At 37.9% G+C, this 21,273-nt stretch overlaps 1 protein-coding gene across 6 annotated transcripts in view; it reads right to left on the reverse strand.

Annotated features, from left to right (window-relative positions):
• Positions 1-2,804: 2,804 nt before the first annotated feature.
• The window catches only part of LOC137244838 (probable peptidoglycan muropeptide transporter SLC46), a 35,707-nt gene continuing 17,238 nt past the window's right edge, over positions 2,805-21,273 (reverse strand). For 4 of the 6 annotated variants that reach the window (XM_067774438.1, XM_067774440.1, XM_067774439.1 and 1 more), the window contains 8 exons: positions 9,272-9,422; positions 8,993-9,176; positions 8,748-8,934; positions 8,529-8,664; positions 5,498-5,634; positions 5,229-5,418; positions 4,999-5,155; positions 2,805-4,934 (listed from right to left, as the gene is read on the reverse strand). In XM_067774438.1, coding sequence (XP_067630539.1) covers positions 4,847-4,934; positions 4,999-5,155; positions 5,229-5,418; positions 5,498-5,634; positions 8,529-8,664; positions 8,748-8,934; positions 8,993-9,176; positions 9,272-9,422 — 1,230 coding nt within the window. In that variant the 3' untranslated portion in view covers positions 2,805-4,846. Of the gene's footprint in view, positions 4,935-4,998; positions 5,156-5,228; positions 5,419-5,497; positions 5,635-8,528; positions 8,665-8,747; positions 8,935-8,992; positions 9,177-9,271; positions 9,443-20,155; positions 20,269-20,361; positions 20,761-21,273 lie in introns of those variants that run through there. The other 2 variants (XM_067774442.1, XM_067774443.1) reach the window with 2 other exon arrangements.

Here is a 21,273-nt window from a genome sequence, read left to right on the forward strand (position 1 = left end):
AAGTTTGAAAGGTGTTATTTTGAACAACGGTAATAAACTTGCATCTATACGCATAGCTCATTCGGTTCATCACAAAGAAACGTATGCAATTTTGGAGCTACTTCTAAAGTTAGTTAAATACGAAGAACACCAATGGAAAATTTGTGGAGACCTTAAAGTTATAGGTGTGATCCTAGGTCAGAAGGTGGCTTTATGAAATTTTCTTGTTTCATTTGTGAATGGGACAGCCGGAATAGAGAACTGCATTGGTCGCAAAGAAGCTGGCCGAAAAGAAAATCATTAGAACCAGGTGAGCGAAATGTAGTGAACTCACCATTAGTAGATCCAAGTGACATCATTCAGCCCCCTCTTCATATAAAGTTAGGGTTAATGAAGCAGTTTGTAAAGGCCCTGAATAAAGAAGGAAGATGTTTTAAATATCTTGCGAAAAAGTTTCCATTGCTCTCTCAAGTTAAATAAAACAAGGAGTATTTGAAGGCCCGCAAATAAAACGATTAATGAATGATGAGACTTTTGCGAAAACAATGACTGAATATGAAAAGGACGCTTGGATCAAATTTATAAGTGTTGTCACGGTCGTTTTAGGAAACGTGCGAGACGCAGACTACGAAGCAAAAGTACATAACATGTTAATGAGTTTTAAGAGGCTTGGTTGCAATATGAGTCTGAAAGTTCACTTTTTATTTTCGCATTTGGATTACTTTCCTCCGAATTGTGGAGATTTGAGTGAAGAGCAGGGTGAGCGTGCCCATCAAGATTTGAAGGAAGTTGAGCGTAGGTATCAAGGACGATGTAATACAAATATGTTAGCCGACTATTGCTGGTCTTTAAAACGCGATCAAAAAATAAATTTTAAACGTGTATCACAATCTCGCAGTTTTCAGCAAAAAAAAAAAAAAATACCACAGATAATAACGAAACAAGAAAAAAATGACAAATGAGAAACCATATAAAAAAAATTACATTAAAAACTAAAATATTCAAACCCAAAAAATCTGGAAAAAAAATGAAAAAAAAAATTAAAACACAATTAACACAAAAAAATCTTTAAATATACAAAAAAATGTTAAAACAGAAAAATCCAAAACATATATGTTTTGGGTTTATGGGTTTTGAGTTTTGGGTTTATGGGTTTTGGATTTATTAGTATATGGTTTAGGGTTATGGGGTTAAGGATTGATTGGATATATGATTATGGGGTTTTGTTTGGATTTATATTGAAATTTAAAATTTTGAGCCTCTTTTTTGAGGTTGGGAAAAACCTGACGCGATGAGGTTATGTGAGCTCCGGATTCGGTTTCAGCATGCTGGATGACATATAGTAAGGCAAGTCAGATCCCTTTTTTGAAGAAAGTTGAAAGTTTTTCAAAATTTTCGTCCGCCATATTGGCTCCGCCATTTTGAAATTTGATAATTTTATAGCGAATTTGTAATCAGCAAAACCGAAAATCTCTAGATACAAGTTGTCGTGAAAAACCAATTGCAAGAAAAATACGTGACCCAAAGTGTTAGCGGCCACCTCATGATATGTGACTTCGAAAACAGACCCCAATTTGAATTTACCATATCTCGGGGGGAAAAAATCGAATCAAGGCGTTCGAAAATGGGTTTTGTGGGGAAAGAGTTGTTCTCAAAGATACTATGAGTATATTTGCACAAAAAAATTTCCTATTATTAAAATATAAACTCAAGAAATGCTAAAAATAGGTTAGGATATCTCAAAAACCTGACATGCTGGAACAAATCTGAGGACGGATTCGGACTCAGCACGCAGAAATACGTCAGAAATGACTTCCTGATCCGAAACAAAAAAGCCTTGCAGGCCTGTGTAATGAATGATGATATATAGATTGGCACTTGACTCAATTGTCAAAATAAACTTCTCTTTATTGAATTTTTTCGAGATTTCCACAAGTTATACATTATTTTTCTACAAATTTATTTAGCTTCTATTACAATCTAGCATAAATCTATGACAAACTAGCATAATCTATGACAAACAAAGAGTCGATCCGAATGTGCATATCTCATAATACCAAAATTGACTTGTACAATTATTAACGTAGTGTTTTTTCATACGATTGCCAATTCAATCACGGAATACGTAATTCGATGCCAGATTTTTTCAATTTTCGAGTTTTTTGCACAAAAATGACAACTCCTCCCGCATGTGCGTTGACCGGCGCGTATGAGTAACTTATCCTTATGGCTAAGAAAATATTGAAAATGAGGTAACAGTAGTGTTGTTCCAATACGAATAACTACGACGGCATACTCGAGCACCTTGCCCAAGTACCGATTATTTTTCGTAGTCGATTAACTCGTACAAGTACCTTCTTTGGTATCGACTACGTTTGCACTATATCGAGGTATCCATTAATCATGTCAAAAATGCATGCAAAAATTGAGATCAAGCCTTCAACTCTACCTGCCTCTCTCAACTCAGTGGGAGTCTCCACTTGCTCTCTTTCCGAATACGGATGCCGATGGGAATACTTTCTTAGCCGGAGCGTGTTCATCCATTCGCATAACATGACCTTACCAATGTAGCCTTTGAGCTTTTATACGTTGCACTATGGCTGCCGTGGTATTGTCCCGCCTATAACACCAAATAACATGGTTAAAGTCTCGGGCAAAATAATATCGAAAGATTGGAATAACGCTTTTACAATTAGAAACACTTCCCAGTGAAAACTCATTCACTGCCGTGAACGACAGCATTTGGAGACGAAATCTCTTCCCAATTACAAAAAACAAACCTTGGCTGCTCTTCTTCCTTGTTCCGTTCAACATTCGGTTCACACTTCTTCGTAATATTTACAATTTATTCGATTCTTTAACTGTTACATAAAACAGTAATACACATATTGGTATCAATATTTACATATATACAATTACATATATCACATAATATTACATATGGGTGTTTCCAACGTTACGGACGTTTCATCCTGGCACACTTTTTTGAGTATAAAAACTATAGCAGGCATTGGATCAGAAAATTCTCTTTTGATATAAACGATATCCTTAGACCTCTATCCAAACCATTTACAAATATTTGCCCAAAGCTATACATACATACATAGGTACTTTATAGCGACCGGACTTTTCGAAAACGTACCTCATATCTTCATAGAATTTAACGAAATGGTTTATGCTGCATGAAAATGTTGGAGGAGTGGTAAATAAAGGAATATACAAGGATTATAACTGCAAAACTTATATCTCCAAAGCGTTGTTTTTTGTTGGTCAAAGAATTAAGAAGACATGTTCTATAAATATTCGGACGTTCAACATCGTTACAACTTTAATGCTTCTCGAAGAGCACATTATAAGCAGATAAAACCATCGCGTCCGAACGCTTGCAAAACATCAATTATTTTGAAAACGTCTCAAGCTTCAACCGGTACATTTTAAGCAAATTTTTAAATAATCTAAATATTTTACTTTGTTCATATTTATATTATGGACGTTGTTATACCTTATAAAAAATACATATGTGACCTGGAATCATGAAGCGACCATATTGTGCGAAAACGAGTTTTCGAGAAAAACGCGTTAAAGTTTTTGTTTAGCTTAACTCTGTGTAGCGGCCGGCCGTTGTAAACGAATTTTGTAATTAAAATTTAGGTAACTTCACGATAGCTACAAGCTTGAAACTTGGAATATAGTTCAGAACTCGATGACAATGCAATAATAAGAAAAAAATCGCCGCTAGGTGGCATAAGGATCGAGATATTCACAAAAATCGTATTTGTGGTCCGATTTGGCTTTAAATGCGATTTGTGAAAAAACTAAGAAATTTAGAAAACTGCGGCTTCTTCCACTTGAAAGAGCGTTAAATTTTATATTAGAATCACTCAAAAAGTGAAAAACGGTATTTTTAGCACAATAGGGTCGTTTGATGATTCCAGGTCACATATATATATATATATTTGTAACTTAATATATTTGATTAATTTTTAAAATCTTCTATATTAGCCAAATAACTGGATCAATGTTTTGTATCGTACAGGATAACATATGCGGCTTTTGATTGGCTTCTATAAGATTTTCCTAGGCAAACGTTAACCTTTTTTTGCTTTGGCTGACACTTCTGCGGTAGCACCCATATACACACACTTGGGTGGGGCGATTTGTATGGACGAAAGTTAACCGATATCGCGCCATCGATTTTTCGATACGATTTGGGCTCAGAAAAAAAGTTCCTCTACGCATACCCAAAAAATATTTTTCGAGCCTGCGAAATTTAATTATTTTGACTTGTTTTCGACTTTAATTTTTAAGGTTTTTTTCATGACCCGCTGTCCACTAAAAAAAAAATCCCAAATCCTGTCGAAAAATCGATGGTGCGATATCGGTTAATAAATCGACCCACCCTAACACACACGCTTGATTACAAGCTAAAAACATATGGGACCTGGAATCACCAAAAGACCCTATTTGTGCGAAAATACCGTTTTTCACTTTTTAAGTGATTCTTATAGGAAATTTAACTGATAATTGGAATAAACCGCAGTTTACTATCCTTCTTAAATTTTTCACAAATCGCATTTAAAGTACAAGCTGAGGTACCACCCTACACGATAATTCAAATCTTTAACCGACTTTTTCTCGAATACTTGTTTTCGCAAAATAGGGTCGTCTGATGATTCGAGGTCACATATGTAATACAAATGTGCGACTCATGAAAACTTGCAAATGCCTTGCAAATATCGTCAATTCATATGGCAATTTTCTTTATTTATGAGATTTTCATAGTAACGAGGCATTTGCAAGTTGCCTTATTGTATATATGTGTAGATATAGGACTCATTTACTAAAATATGAAATTAAAATTAAAGCTTCATTGTGATTCCACTGATTCTGCTGCGTTCGCTGCCGTTTGTGCTCTGGCTGCCCTAGCACCAAGTACTTGCATGGTATACATGACTCTGAATTTAAATAGATTTTTTGTTAATATTATTTTGCTTTTGTAAATGTTTAAAAAAAACTTACAAAATGAGTAGCAAACACATCAAATATATACCAGCGCTCAACATATAAAATGCACCCGGATATGTTTTCAATGTGGCAGTGTAAATGTCAGCGTAAACTGGTGCAGATGCAAGTGGTGAAATTGTTTGTAGTGAAGAAATGACTGCATAAATTTTACCTAGACATTTAAATTTTCATTTATTTAAAATTGTGTAATAAACACTTTCCAGATATGTATGCTAACAACTCACCAATTTCAGTTGCTTCTACTAAATTTGCAAGGATTGATTGAAACATAGGAGTATTAATGCCACCCATAAAACCCATTACAGCGGCGAAATATAATTGCCAAAACTCCTGTGCGGCTGAACGTATTACACTGTCAATGAAACAGCTGACCAATCCCAATATTGCAACCACAGTTAAGGGCGCTTTAAATAACTGTTAATAGAAATTTTTATTAGGTATTTCAGTTTTTCAAAAATAGGCCGACAAACAAAAACATCTGTACAAAGCTCACCACTCGTAATAACACCAAAATAATGCCGCAGCCAATCATTTTGATCCCAATTGAAGCAGAATTGAATATGGTGAATTGCTGCAGAGTGAGGTTAAACTTGTTTCGTGTAAACAAATAAAACACATTTTGTTCACCCTCTACAAAAAACAAAAATTAACTAATTAAAAAATTTCGTCATAGCTTATAAATAAAATAAAATAAATAAAAAATTTAAGGCGCGATAACCTCCGAAGAAATTTTAGGCTGAGCTTCTCTTTCAATTTGCGTCGTGCTCCTTTTAATTTTTACTACAAATTGGCGGGACGGGACCTACTTGTTTTATGCCGAAACCGAACGGCATCTGCAAGGCAGATGAGTTTTCAGAGAGAGCTTCTCATGGCAGAAATACACGCGTTGTGCTTGCCGTACACTGCCGAGGGGCGAACCCTGTTAGAAAAATTTTAGTTCTAATTGAAATTTTGATGTTGCTTTGCCCGGGGCGTGCAGGAGGTAGTCAGTTCGCGTGTATGCGTAAAACGAGTTGGTTGAGTGTGGTTTCGTATACGGGTGTGTGTGATTCTTTGGCAGGTGGAAGTCAGTGATTCTAATTTATATATCTTCTGGGAGTTGATTGTGTGTTTTTGTACGCGCGTCAACTATTTCAGTTTCGTCGATAGAAACACGGATAAAAGAGATCATTTTATTTTCTACTCAGTCCCCGGCAGAACTTGCGGCGCCCCTGTTAGGGCCAATAATTTGAATATTATCGGAATCCGCCAGCAATTGTATGCTCTTATAGTAGCTTATCCCATTGCCGTTTAGATCTACTGCTACAATTATCTTCTACAACACCAAAGTCACACCAACCGGATTTTTCATAGAGGGTGGAGGACTCGGGACGAAGCAGCTTGCTGCTTTGTCGACGGATATAAATTTGAGACTGAGAGTTAGCATTGACAGCGAAAACGATGTTAGCTTAGAAATCAAACGGCGGCAAACTATTGTCAACAAGTGCTACTTTGGAATTAATATGTAATTTAGAAGCAAAGACCTCTCTCAAGAAATTAAATCACTCTACAAGTCGCTGACCACGCCTGTCCTGATGTATGGCACGACATTATGGACGGTATCGAGAGAAGTCGAGATGGCTATTAAGAGTGCCCGATAGAAAAATTCTACGGAAGATCTATGCTCCTGCCCGTTACGCCGACGTCGTAAGTTTTGTCGGGAGACAGGCAAAGATAGTGCTACTTGCCACGAAGCGTCAACTAATGATGATCGGTTAATATCGAAAAGCGAGCTTTTGATCCTTTTTCAAGCTCAAATTTGTAAATTGACTAGAATAAAAGCCATTATAAACTGTTTGAGAAGTTTGCGCTTTCGCTGTAGGCGCTCGCCTCACGAATGAAATGTGTCCCAGATTTACTTGCATTGTGCCAATATCATAAATTTTCTTGCTCATCGCTTATTACACTGACAGTGAACGAACAGTTAGCTGACATCAAAGTGTCGAACACTAAACTTGAAATAAAGCCACATTAGGGTGCGCAGTGAACCCAAACTATTATTCGATAAGTAAGCCATTCATTAAAAACATATCGGCGGATTAATTTGTGGAGGTAGTGGTCAGAGGATGTAACTAAACTTTTCCAGAATTTTTAAATTCCCATAATTTTTTTAGAGATATGCGATTAATTCTTTACATAAAAACTAAATTAACCTATTAACGCATTAGTTATTTATTTTTCTTAACAATCAAAAAGATTATGTAACTTTTCCCTTTTCTTTCATGTTTGATTTTAATGATTTCCGATTAATCAAATTAAAAATGTTTTGATGAAACAAAATACGATTAATGGGGAACTAATCAATAATTCATCGAAACATGTTCAATTGTGATTAATTATATAAACAAGTTTGACTTAATCAGCATTTTCCGTTAGTTGATATTTGATGCTTGCTCTATCTATGGAAAAAAAATTTTGGATTTTCGATCTAACCCCCTAGAAAAATGCGAAAGCGCGAAAACGAATATATACAAAGTCTTATGCCAATCTATAAAGATTTGGAGGTTGCGCAAGAAACTTGAAGTCTTTGAAGATTGCGAATTTTAAACATTTCAAGTGTTTATATTCCTTTATCCTAGAATCGTTTGCAACTTCTCAAAGCTATTTTCCTTTTTTGAATTCCTTGCCTTTTTTTTAAAATGACAACAATTTTAGAAATCGGTTGTTTAATAACAAATCTACAGACTAAAATATTATATAAATGAAAATAGGGACCGTATCGTGACAAACGATCCGTGGCCGGATGCCATTTTTTTAAACAACAATAGCTCTGAAATGATGAATCGGTTTAACGAAATATGTGAATTAGGAACATTGCGTATTCACCACATGCTTTCGTATATAGCAGATATTGTTGTCTGAAAAATTCGAAGAGATCGGTCGTAAATATAGCATATGCCCCCTACAATCGATTGTTCAAATAAGAAACTTTTTGCAATTTCTACACTATTTGAACAGCTAGAAGCTTAAGCAAATACTTACGTTTACGTTATATATTGTTAAGATAAGTGATTCGTGGTCATAGCTATTTCATGCAGACCACAAACAACGTGAAGCTTTGCATCCTCACACAAACTACCTACTTGTTTTTTATTTTATATGTATCTTAAAAATCGCTTAAGTATGTACATCCGTATATATGTCATATCTTATACAGCCGATTATTTGGATATTACTAATGGGATAAGATTATTGTTCTGCCCCATCCAAGAAAGGTATGAAGTCTTCGGCATAGCCGATCAAATATCAAATGCGTTTGAAAGCAAAATCTGTAGAGGTTATTGATAAGTAATGAAAGACAATTTCGTCCACAATAAATGAATAAGGGTGGAGCAAGCAAATGTTAAAACTCGCCCTTTGCACATACAAATTTTAGGGCTATTTTAATATTTCTGGATGGCCAAATCGAGAATCGGAATACTTTGGAAAATAAGGGCCACCCTAATGTACATATGTACGTATTAAAACTATAATCTCTTACTTACGCATAACAAAGCTTGTAGCGACTAATGCGAACACCAAACACCAAATAATACCACGGTCAAAATGAGGGCGGCGTTTGACAAAAGTGCGAATCAGATCCTTGATCAAATCAAATTTGAAAAACTCACGTATTCTTGACTAATTTGAAAACAAACCAAATATATGTATGTATATGTTTTATTGAAACTTGACAGATCTAAAATGTAACAAACTAAACTTACATTTTTTCGTTCGTGTACAAGTTGTAGACTTTCACGTACAAATATGAGCAAATAAATTAGTGCAAATAAATCTAAGCCTGTAGCAATTCCAAATACACCAATTGTACCAGTTAGGGCGAGGACATAGCTGCTCATTAAATTGCCAAGAAGCAATGCAATGCCCATTGCGCCTTCAACAATGAATAAACTATAAATAATTATACAAAATCAATAAGAATTAATGCAAACACAAAATCGGTATTTACCGTCTAGCTCTATTGGCCCCATCAGTGACATCGGAGACCAAACAATAGACCATTGTTGCCAATGCACACGTACCACCTGTTAATGCTAATGGTGCACTTGATACTATATAGAACCATGGATTAACTGAAGTCGCCGTTGATATGCTTGCCAAAATTGTTGTTATAAGATGTCCAATGAGGGTCGCTATTTATGCAAATATTTAAAATTTTTTTTTATTATTATTTTGTATATCATTATTATTCAAATAACTAAAAGGGGGAATAAATTATTATAATTACCTGAAAATGTTGCTATAAGAACTGGACGACGTCCATGTCTATCTGACCAAGGTCCAATAAATAAACTAAGAAATGCTGGAAGAACACTGGTAGTAATAGAATTTGCCATAATAATGCGCGCCACATAGGGTTGTATTTCAGTTTCAATGACCTCGAACAAAAATAATAACGCTATTTATATTTATCATAATTAGGTATTAATAATTTTGAAATTCGAAACGTTTTTTAGTTTTATTGAAGGCAGTCGAGAAAAAGGCTTTGTTTTTTCAGGTTTCAAGCGATATATGAAAGTAATTTAATTGCACTGCACAACAGAAAATTTCGCAACAAAGTAACTATGGCATTTTGCTAAAAGGTGATATCGCACATATACATTTTTCTGAACAACCTTATCGACCTGCCTGTCTAGTTTGCTTTTTAGTTATTTGAATTTATAGGTTAAAATCATCCCAAAGCTTCATTTGGCCATGTAAGCAATATTCCTAAGGAATATTGGTCCTTATACAATAAGTGACATTTCAAACCAGCTCTTGGAAACTCCATAATTTCTCTTTCCACCACTCTGTTAAATTTTTTCTGAAGACACCAGGTAGTTGCTACGTGTTCATGCAACATGTTTTTTTTTTTTTGTTACGTGGAAGGAGGAAATGCTTTATGCACTAACCTGGTTGTTAAGCCTCGGTGCTACTCTCTGTAGCAGCGAGCCTCTCCGAGTGTAGGACTCCCTTTCTTTTTCTTCATGGTCTAGCCACTAAAACCTAACCTCCCACGGCCCGCGCATTTTCCGCACCTGGGACCGCGTTTAGCATAACTTCGGGCACGGAAGCGCGCTACCTGAGCTCTTTGGCTACTCTCACGTTATTGGGCTAAGCAACCATCTTGCCGTTTAGCGAGGAGAATATTCCTTGCATATCTGCTGACCATGTCCCATCTGTCATTTCCGCAGGTCATTTTACGGATGACACTGCCCGGGGATAGGTCGCCTAGTGTTACTTCCACTCTTCTTCGTTGCTGTGCGAAGTGATCGCATTCGAAAAAGGTGTGGCGTACGTCGTCTATGAGCCCACAGTATAAGCAATTCGGATTTTCAACCTTGCCCATCCTATGGAGGTATTCCCGCAAGTAGCCGTGACCACTTAAAAACTGTGTCAGGTAGAAGTCGACCTCTCCATGTGGCCGTTCTAACCATGGCTCCAGCTCGGGAATCAGTTCCCTGGTCCACTTGCCTGTAGTGCTGCAGCTCCATTTCTGTTGCCAGCGTCGGATAGAATCTTTTCGTGCCTGCGCGGCAGCAACATCTCTACGTACTTCTCCTCGGAGGTGGTAAATTGATTTCCTCTCCTCAGCGAGAAGATGTATCGGTATGGTTCCCGCAATAACAAGAACTGCGTCTGCGGCTACCGTGCGGTAAGCTGAGGCAATTCGTAGCGCCCCTCTGCGTTGGACAGAAGTAATAGCTGCTCGATACTTTCGGAATTTCATTGCATCCGCCCAAATTTCTGCACCGTACAAGAGTATAGAATCCGAAGCGGAAGCAAGCAGCTTTCTTATACATGGCCTTGGCCCGCCTGTGTTTGCCATTAATCGACTTAAGTATCCTATGGTCCGTGCCGTTTTCTCACATGCTCCTTGAAAGTGTTCCGAGAAGGTTAGTTTGCTATCTAGCCTCAGCCCAAGGTATTTCGTGGAGCTGCGTGTTTGTACTTGTTGTTCTCCAACCATCATATTCGTAATGGTGGGAATTCGTCTCTTCGTGAGGATTACGATCTCAGTTTTCGCTGTCGCGAGCTGAATTCCATGGTCACTCATCCATCTATTTACACTGCGCATTACTTGGTTTAATTTAAGCTGCGCCAGCTCGCAGTTCCGTGCTGTAATTACGGCAGCCACGTCGTCTGCGAAAGCGACAAGAAAAGCACTCTCTGGGATGTGCAAACGAAGGAGGCTGTCATACGAAGCATTCCAGAGGTCGGGACCTAGCACCGATCCCTGGGCTGCTCCGCCTGTTATCCTCACCTTTCTCTGACCTTGGTTTATTTCGTACGTGAGCCAGCGATCTTTTAGGTAGTCCCCTAATATGGCTAGTAGATAAGGAGGTACCTTGAAAGAGTGTTTCAGCGCATCGAGCATATCGTCCCACCTGACGGAATTGAAGGCATTTTTCACGTCCAGCGTGACCAGTAAGACAACCGGCCTAACTTGGTGGCACGCGGTTTCGGCTTTCCTTACCGCATTTATAACCTCGGCTATGGCATCTATTGTGGAGTGACCTTTCCGGAACCCATGCTGCCGATGGGACAGACCACCTCCATCGTCAATGGCTGCTATCAGCCGTTGGTTAAGGAGGCTTTTCATCATTTTCCCGGCCCTGTAGAGCATGCATAATGGTCGAAAAGACGACGGGGAGTTCGGGTCTCCCTTGCCTTTCGGGATTAGCACGAAGTGCGCTGTCTTCCACCTTGTAGGAAAGATCCTGGCTTCCAGGCATTTGTTATACATGTGCAACAGCAACTCAGGACTGCTCTTAGCAGCCAGTCTTATTGCTTCAGCTGGTATCCTATCCGGTCCTGGCGCTTTACCAGGCTTCATTCTGTGTAGGCCCGCTTTTAGCTCACCTTCACTGAACGGCTGCACGTCGTGGCCTTCGTGGGTGACGTGGTCACCCTCTCTGCTTGTGCGAGTGAGGAACAGAGCATCTACTATACTTCGCATCTTTCCCTCATCCATCGTTTGGTTCGGTGGGCGGAATTTTCCCATTACTATTTTATACCCTTGTCCCCCAGGATCACGATCAACTTCTTTGCAAAGCTTTTTCCAGCTATCAAGTTTGCTTTGCTTTATGGCGGCACAGAGAACCTTTTTTGCTCTTTTGTATGCCTCCGCATGATCTAGCGCGTCAGGCCTGCTGCGTGCGTGGGTTGCCAGCCTTCGCTTTCTGTGGCATACCCTGCGTAGTTCGGCGATTTCGTTACTCCACCAGTGCATTTGTTTTTTACCTCTCCTAGGCCCTTTTCGTGGCATTGAGGTCTTGCATGCGTTATTCGGGCAACGCATGGTGGCTTCTACCGTAGCGTTCGCCGCTTCGGCACTGTCGACTATCTGTCGTGCGCTCGCTTGTACAACAGCGGAGAACTTTGCAGCGTCAACCTTAGAGGCGTCCCATTTTGTTTTCATACGGGGCGGTCTCTCTGTCCGACTTTGCCCTGAGTCATTAAGATGGAAGGTGATGTAGTTATGGTCACTACCCGTGAGATCCTCCATCACCCTCCATCCAGCCGCCTTTGACAGCAGGTTTTCCGATACTAATGGAATATCAGGGATAGAGTGTCCAAAGCCTGGTCGCCGATATGTCGGGGTCGTGCCGGTATTCAGAATGACCAATCCGAGTCGGGCAGCCATTTCTAGCACTAGCCTTCCTCTGGAGTTAGTCTGGGGCATTCCCCACTCAACAGCCCTAGCATTGAAATCTCCAGCGACGACCACGTTACCGGTGTGCTCACGGAAATCGTCTTCGAGTAGTTCCAGCTTATCTTTAAACCCTTGAATTGGATCGTTTGGGGACAGGAAGCAGCTCACTAGTGTGGTGTGCGCCACTGTTACGCGTACGTAGCCGTTTCCGACAACACGGCGTCGTACGTGGACGCCAGCGTCTAGGATCCAGATCGCAGCAGCACCTGTTGAGTCTACGTGCCAGTCACTCCTGACTCTATAAGGTTCGCTGATGATGGCATAGCTGGCTCTGCTTTCAAGAACCAATTGGTCCAGCAGACTATCGGCTAACCTGCTTCGGTTCAGGTTGCCTTGGATGAACCTGGTCACTTGCGCGCCTGTTTGGCCTTTGCGGCAGCGAGTGCCTCCCTGAAGGTGCTGCATGCTCCAGACCCGGGAAGGTGGTCGACCTTCTCTGACTGGCATAAAAAGCACTTTGGAGTTTCCGTGCAGGCCGAGGCCTGGTGGCCACTCTGTCCGCATTTCCAGCAAGCACTGCTTCTATCAGGGCCTTTGCAGTCTGCTTTTTGGTGTCCGTAGCCTAGACACCTGAAGCATCGCTGCACGTTTACCCTCTGTCTAAGCCTGCATTGCAGCCAGCCGATACAGTTCTTGTCCTTGGCTAGTAAAAGGACGCCAACAGCTTCGTCCACTTTAAATGCTGCCATCTTCTGTTCACGCTGGTTTGCCGAGAAAATAGACACACGGACCTGCCCCGTTATTTCCCCGCCAGCAGCTTTCCTAACAGCCTGGGCAACTTCTTCGGCGGTGCGGCCCGTCTGTTTCTGGGCTTGCCTTTTCTTTTTGCCTTCTTGGCTTGCCCAGGTGGTGTCCTTTGTCCTTTCTCAGGGCGTGGTTCTGGGGGTATTATTATTATTATTATTATTTTAAGAAACTATGGAAGGACTCACGGTTAAGAGTTGAAATGTTAGTATTAAATGTTAAGCTTTGATAAGGAAAAATATTTTCTTGGGCGGCAAAAAGATAACTCTTTCAGATTTGTTTGAACTTGGCCAAAGGCTTCTTGTGACCCATTCATCTTAAAGTGGAAATAAAAAAATTACTCAGACGTGGTGAACTATAAGTATATTCAGATGTACTGATCGAAGTGAATTTTCTTAAAAATACCAAGGTTGCCAGAAAAGTTGGACTGTTTGATGAACACAAAGTGCCTCCCAGCTAAAATAAAGATTACAACAACCTTTCTCAACGAATTTTCAAAATTGGTAGAACTCAGTAAGATCTTATTTGTTCAATCTGAGCTCATCGTATTGTGGCCAATATTAGTACTAATTAGTTTGTTGTCTATGTATGAGTAACAACTTCTGCTCTTAGCTGATGACTACTCTTTGCTTCAAGGGTTATGTGTGTAGAATATTCTTCGTTGCTAAATAACCAAGTATGAGGTACAACTGTACCTGCATATCCATGAAAAGTCTAGACCTCAAGAGAAATATGCGAACGAGTCAACAGAGAGTATAAAAGCACCGAAAGCTGGGGAATAACTAAACAGTTTGATTTAAACATGCTATTAGTTGTGAAGTATAATTGTGAAGTACTACTCCCAAAGCAGTATAAATAAAGCCCATTTTGCAGTACTGATTATTGAAGTTATTTCTTCGACAGTTCAGCGAAATTCGTAACATTATATTCATGCTTTCTATGAAGTTGCGAACACACACAGAATTATGTATGTATTTGTATGCCCAACTTGAACATAACTTTGATGGGATAATGGTTGTTTGTAATGATATAAAGGATTCGAGATAGATATATGGATGGATGGATATTCGGAAACCAAAACTTGGCATGTATGTGTTGTCAAAGCAAATAACTTTAAAACATAATTTAGAGGAATATATGTTTGGGAGAAATGTCAGTTTCTAACAAGACATCGACGTTTCGGAAACATCAATATATCGTTTGCCGCCCTAGATGAGTGGTGCAGCAAGCCAGCACAGCTTCAAATACAAATGCAACATTTTATGTAGTAGTATGTGTGTATAAGGAAAGTGGTGCACAAATTTTGAGCATACAATTAACGCGTGGAATGTTTACTGCTTAAAGCTCAAACTAGTGTTGTACCGAGTATTTTTCGTAGTGAACTACCTCGTACAAGTACCATCTTAGGTATCGAGTACGTGGGAACATTATCGAATACTCCCCCCAAAAACCAACGTAAACGTAATGTTAGTTGATAAAAAGTTTTCTCAAATAAACACTAAGCTTAAAAAACGTTGATTTCTTGTTTACAAATTGTTTAGAAACGTCAAATAAACAAAACAGCTCGTTGCCAAAAAGCTTGTAAATGTAAACTTATAAAACATTGTAAAAAAAGCTTTTTATAAATAGTTTGCTTAGGCTTTCTTAAATGATAGTGCTCATTTCAATGAATAATTTCAATATTATAAATGGGAAATGCCGCGTATTTTAAACCTTCTGCTAACGTTCGAATCGCTGAACTGTCGAATAAATAACTCCAATATTCAATATTGCAAAATGGTCTTTATTTAGACTATCTTGGGAGTAGTACTTCACTATTATATTTTAAAACTAATAGCATGTTTAAACCCAAACTGATTGGTTATTCCTCAGCTTGCGCTGCTTTTATACTCTCTGTTGCCTCGTTCGACTATTTATCCTAAGGTCTAGAAGCTTCACCTTTTAGAACAGTTGTAGGTATCTCCTGCTTGGTTATTTAGTTATATGCGTGTGAGTAAAAACTCTTAGCTGATGACTGCATATGTGTATGTGAGATATTTTTTTACTTTAAGCTGCTGGTGATGTGCGTGAAGTATTCTTCGTCGCCTTCTGTGTATGTGTGTAAATTATGATTGATGTGCTCGTGTAAATAGGTGTTGCTACTTGCTTTATTGTTGTTGTGCATTTCTTTAGTAGCAGCATAGTTATGTATAGAACTGCTAATATTCGCCACAATATATATATATATATATATATACAAACATAAATTCCTAATTTCGTACATTCATTAACGGAAGTATAGCTACAATTCTAACGAGTTCTTAATTCAAGGAGTGGCTTAATGCAGCCATTGCCTTCCATGTACAAACGTTTTTGAAAATAATTTGATAATTTCCAAGTTAAAACACATTAAGGGAATTCAGAATTTTGTGTATTTGGTGTTGGTGTTGTTGCTATAGCAAATGAAAGCTACGGATCGTGAACAACTTTTTTATACTCAGTTGAGCAGAGCTCACAGAGTATATTAAGTTTGATTGGATAACGGTTGGTTGTACATATATAAAGGAATCGAGATAGATATAGACTTCCATATATCAAAATAATCAGGATCGAAAAAAAAATTGATTGAGCCATGTCCGTCCGTCCGTCCGTCCGTTAACACGATAACTTGAGTAAATTTTGAGGTATCTTGATGAAATTTGGTATGTAGGGTTGCTTGCTTTGCTGTTGCTGTCAAAACCAGTGGTCCCCAAAATCAAAGCTGTGGCTGTGTGAGTAAAACTAACTATTGGTAGTGGTTTAGTTGTTGATGAAAAATCAATGAGGTAGGACGTATGCACGCATGTTTGTTAACACACAAAAAGTAATTCGTAAATATGCCATACAAATTCTACTTTATTGCTTGAGTCTAAAAAAAAATTAATACAAAATCAATTGCTAACATTAAACCATGAAGACATTCTGCGCATGAGCGTTTGTAAATATGTTTTCGCAAATGCGCAAATAAACAATAGCCTCATCCGATATTTTTCAACGACAACTAAAGACGAATAAAAATGAAAGATAATAATAATACGTGTGAAGTGGCGCCACTAAATGAGGACCGCTGGTCAAAATAAAACAAAATATTCGAAGAAAAAATTTAAAACGAAACAAGTAAGGAAGGTTAAGTTCGGGTGTAACCGAACATTACATACTCAGTTGAGAGCTATGGTGACAACATAAGGGAAAATAACCATGTAGGAAAATGAACCGAGGGAAACCCTGGAATGTGTTTGTATGACATGTGTATCAAATGAAAGGCATTAAAGAGTATTTTATGAGGGAGTGAGCCATAGTTCTATAGGTGGACGCCATTTAGGGATATAGCCATAAAGGTGGATCAGGGTTGACTCTAGAATGCGTTTGTACGATACGGGTATCAAATGAAAGGTATTAATGAGTATTTTAAAAGGGCGTGGACCTAAGTTCTATAGATGGACGCCTTTTCGAGATATCGCCGTAAAGATGGACCAGGGGTGACTCTAGAATGCGTTTGTACGATATGGGTATCAAAGGAAAAGTTCCATAGGTGGACGCCGTTTCTAGATATCGCCATAAAGGTGGACCTGGGGTGACCCTAGAATTTGTTTGCACAATATGGGCATCAAACGAAAGGTGTTAATGAGTATTTTAAAAGGGAGTGGGCCATAGTTCTATAGGTGGACGCCGTCTCGAGATATCGCCATAAAGGTGGGCCAAGGGTGATTCTAGAATTCGTTTGTGCAATATGGGTATCAAATGAAAGGAGTTAATGAGTATTTTAAGAGGGAGTGGGCCTTAGTTCTATAGGTGGACGCATTTTCGAGGTATCGCAATAAAGGTGGACGAGGGGTGACTCTAGACTTTGTTTGTACGATATGGGTATCAAATGAAAGGTGTTAATGAGTATTTTTAAAAGGGAGTGGGCCTTAGTTCTATAGGTGGACGCATTTTCGAGGTATCGCAATAAAGGTGGACCAGGGGTGACTCTAGAATTCGTTTGTGCAATATGGGTATCAAATGAAAGGAGTTAATGAGTATTTTAAGAGGGAGTGGGCCTTAGTTCTATAGGTGGACGCATTTTCGAGGTATCGCAATAGGTGGACCAGGGGTGACTCTAGACTTTGTTTGTACGTTATGGGTATCAAACGAAAGGAGTTAATGAGTATTTTAAGAGGGAGTGGGCCTTAGTTCTATAGGTGGACGCATTTTCGAGGTATCGCAATAAAGGTGGACCAGGGGTGACTCTAGAATTCGTTTGTGCAATATGGGTATCAAACGAAAGGAGTTAATGAGTATTTTAAGAGGGAGAGGGCCTTAGTTCTATAGGTGGACGCCTTTTCGAGATATCGCCATAAAGATGGACCAGGTGTGACTCTAGAATGCGTTTGTACGATATGGGTATCAAATGAAAGGTGTTAATGAGTATTTTAAAAGGGAGTAATCCTTAGTTCCATAGGTGGACGCCGTTTCGAGATATCGCCATAAAGGTGGGCCAGGGGGACTCTAGAATTCGTTTGTGCAATATGGGTATCAAACGAAAGGAATTAATGAGTATTTTAAGAGGGAGTGGGCCTTTCTGGACCAGGGGTGACTCTAGACTTTGTTTGTACGATATGGGTATCAAATGAAAGGTGTTAATGAGTATTTTTAAAAGGGAGTGGGCCTTCGTTCTATAGGTGTTCGCCTTTTCGAAATATCGCCATAAAGGTGGACCAGGGTGACTCTAGAATGAGTTTGTACGATATGGGTATCAAATTAAAGGTATTAATGAGAGTTTTAAAAGGGAGTGGTGGTAGTTGTATATGTGAAGGCGTTTTCCAGATATCGACCAAAATGTGGACCAGGGTGACCTAGAACATCATCTGTTGGATACCGCTAATTTATTTATATATGTAATACCTGCCAAGATTTTAAGGGTTTTTTATTTCGCCCTGCAGAACTTTTTCATTTTCTTCTACTTAATATGGTAGGTCTCGCAACCATTTTATAAAGTTTTTTCTAAAGATATATTTCGCGTCAATAAAACAATCCAATTACCTTACCATATTTCATCCCTTTTTTCGTATTTGGTATAGAATTATGGCATTTTTCTCATTTTTCGTAATTTTCGATATCGAAAAAGTGGGCGTGGTCATAGTCGGATTTCGTTCATTTTTCATACCAAGATAAAGTGAGTTCAGATAGTTACGTGAACTAAGTTTAGTAAAGATATATCTATTTTTGCTCAAGATGTCGTGTTAACGGCCATGCGGAAGGACAGACGGACGACTGCGTATAAAAACTGGGCGTGACATCACCCGATTTCGCCCATTTTCACAGAAAACATTTAACGCCATAAAATATATGCCCCTACCAATTTTCAAAAGGATTGGTTAATTTTTGTTCGACTTATGGCGTTAAAAGTATCCTAGACAAATTAAGTGAAAAAATGCGGAGCCACGCCCATTTTTAAATTTTCTTTTATTTTTGTATTTTGTTGCACCATATCATTACTGGAGTTGAATCTTGACATAATTTACTTATATACTGTAAAGATATTAAATTTTTTGTTAAAATTTTACTTTAAAAAAATTTTTTTTTAAAAGTGGGCGTGGTCCTTCTCCGATTTTGCTAATTTTTATTCAGCGTACATATAGTAATAAGAGTAACGTTCCTGCCAAATTTCATCATGATATCTTCAACGACTGCCAAATTACAGCTTGCAAAAGTTTTAAATTACCTTCTGTTAAAAGTGGGCGGCGCCACGCCCATTGTCCAAAATTTTACTAATTTTCTATTTTGCGTCATAAGTTCAACTCATCTGCCAAGTTTCGTCGCTTTATCGGTCTTTTGTAATGAATTATCGCACTTTTTCGGTTTTTCGAAATTTTCGATATCAAAAAGTGGGCGTGGTTATAGTCCGATATCGTTCATTTTAAATAGCGATCTGAGATGAGTGCTCAGGAACCTACTTATGCACATGTAAATAGCAAAGCTAAGAGAATATTTCACATACATGCAATCAGCTAAGAGCGAATATGACATTACTCACAGATATTACTGTACGTAGTTAACTGACACACTTTGTAATACAGAAACGAGAAATAAACAAGCAAGTGTTAGAGACGGCTATTCACGAAAAACTTAGGCCCAAGAAGAAATGGGTGAACGAGGAAACTGAGTGTATAAAAGCAGCGCAAGCTGAGGAATAATGAGTTAGTTTGATTTTAACACGCTATGAGTGAAGTACATGAGTCATTTGATTGTGAAGTACTACCACCAAAGAAGTGTTGTCAATAAAGAACATTTTGCTATACTGATTTCGAGCTATAACATAAGGTGCAGAATAATGAAGGATTTCTAAAATTCGTCTTCAACCAATCTTGGTGAAATTTGGTCCGTCCGTCCGTAACACAATAGCTTGAGCAAAAAATTAAATATCGCACCAAATAAAGTACACGAGCTTATCTGAACTCAAAATATATTAGACTTAAATTGGTCGAAATCAGATAACAAACGCTTAGTTTTTCTATTTCGAATATTTCGAATATAGGAATAAATTACACTATGAATAAACAAATATTGTAAAAATGATGAAACTTGTCGGCTGCAAAATTTAATATGCTTAAATAGTACATCGCCGTTACAGATATAAGTTCAATATATATTGGATTAGCATATTTGACTTACTTTCGACTGCTTTGTCTCCGGAATAATGCCCAACATTGGTTGACATTCAGTGTCGTTATGCTTATATATGACAGTACATGTTTGAAAAAGAATCTGATTTTGTAAAACGGCACCTTTTTTGTAATTGATAATTTCATTATTTATTTATGATATATATTTTATGTAGGTTCAAAAGTTTATCGTGTTCATATTAAAGAGTAACTCACTGCCAGATATAAAAGAGACGAGTATTAAGAAGAGCGCTGGTTCTATAATTGTCGTACGTCCATAAAATAAATGCTTTTGTAACGTTGGCGCTGGTGGGGTTAAAACGGTTGTATTACATAAATTGTCATCATTCAAATCATTTTCTGACGAGTATAAAATTTGTCTAACTTCATCTTTGTGTTGTGGTGGCATGTTATTTGTTGTTGTTGGTACACTTTTTTATTTACAATTATTTTTCTTATATTGTTTATACTATGTAGTTAGCTTTTAAAATGCTACATTTATGCAAAAAAGCTACTTTACTTAAATAAAAAAAAATTTTTTGAGATGAAATATTTTTTTTTTCAGCTGTGCGACATGGCGTGTGCTACGTACGATATAAGACAACAACTAAATTGTCAAAATGTGCACACCAACGTTTGAAAATAATTTAATGCTTATCAGCTAAATTGTGCATGTAAATATGTATGTCATTAATTCATACCAAACAAGTACTTGAAAATTGGTATTAAGAGAATATTTTTAATTTAAAATTACATTTAAATTAAATATTGAAAGTTTGTGATTATCTCGGCGGAAACAACGGACGAGTTTGCAAAAAATTGTGGCTACACACTAACATTCAAACTAAATTTCTTATTAAGAAAGAAAATCCTACTTAATAAACAAATACAATTCCAAAACGCGTTCCTGTGCTGTGTATGGTATATAAATTAGTAAATTTAATTTAAATAAAGGCCCATATGTCTTATTGAGTCACTTTTCTTATCAACAAATTATTACCAGCGATTAAAACTCTAAACAATAGCCAATATTTTTATTGTTTATTAGTCGTTGTGTCTGCATTTTGGGGTCATGTGTATAATAATTAAGGGAGACATTTTATTTTATAAAAACGAAAGTATCGAAAC

Source organism: Eurosta solidaginis, chromosome 3 (genome assembly GCF_040869045.1).
Source record: "Eurosta solidaginis isolate ZX-2024a chromosome 3, ASM4086904v1, whole genome shotgun sequence".
Lineage (NCBI taxonomy): Eukaryota > Metazoa > Arthropoda > Insecta > Diptera > Tephritidae > Eurosta > Eurosta solidaginis.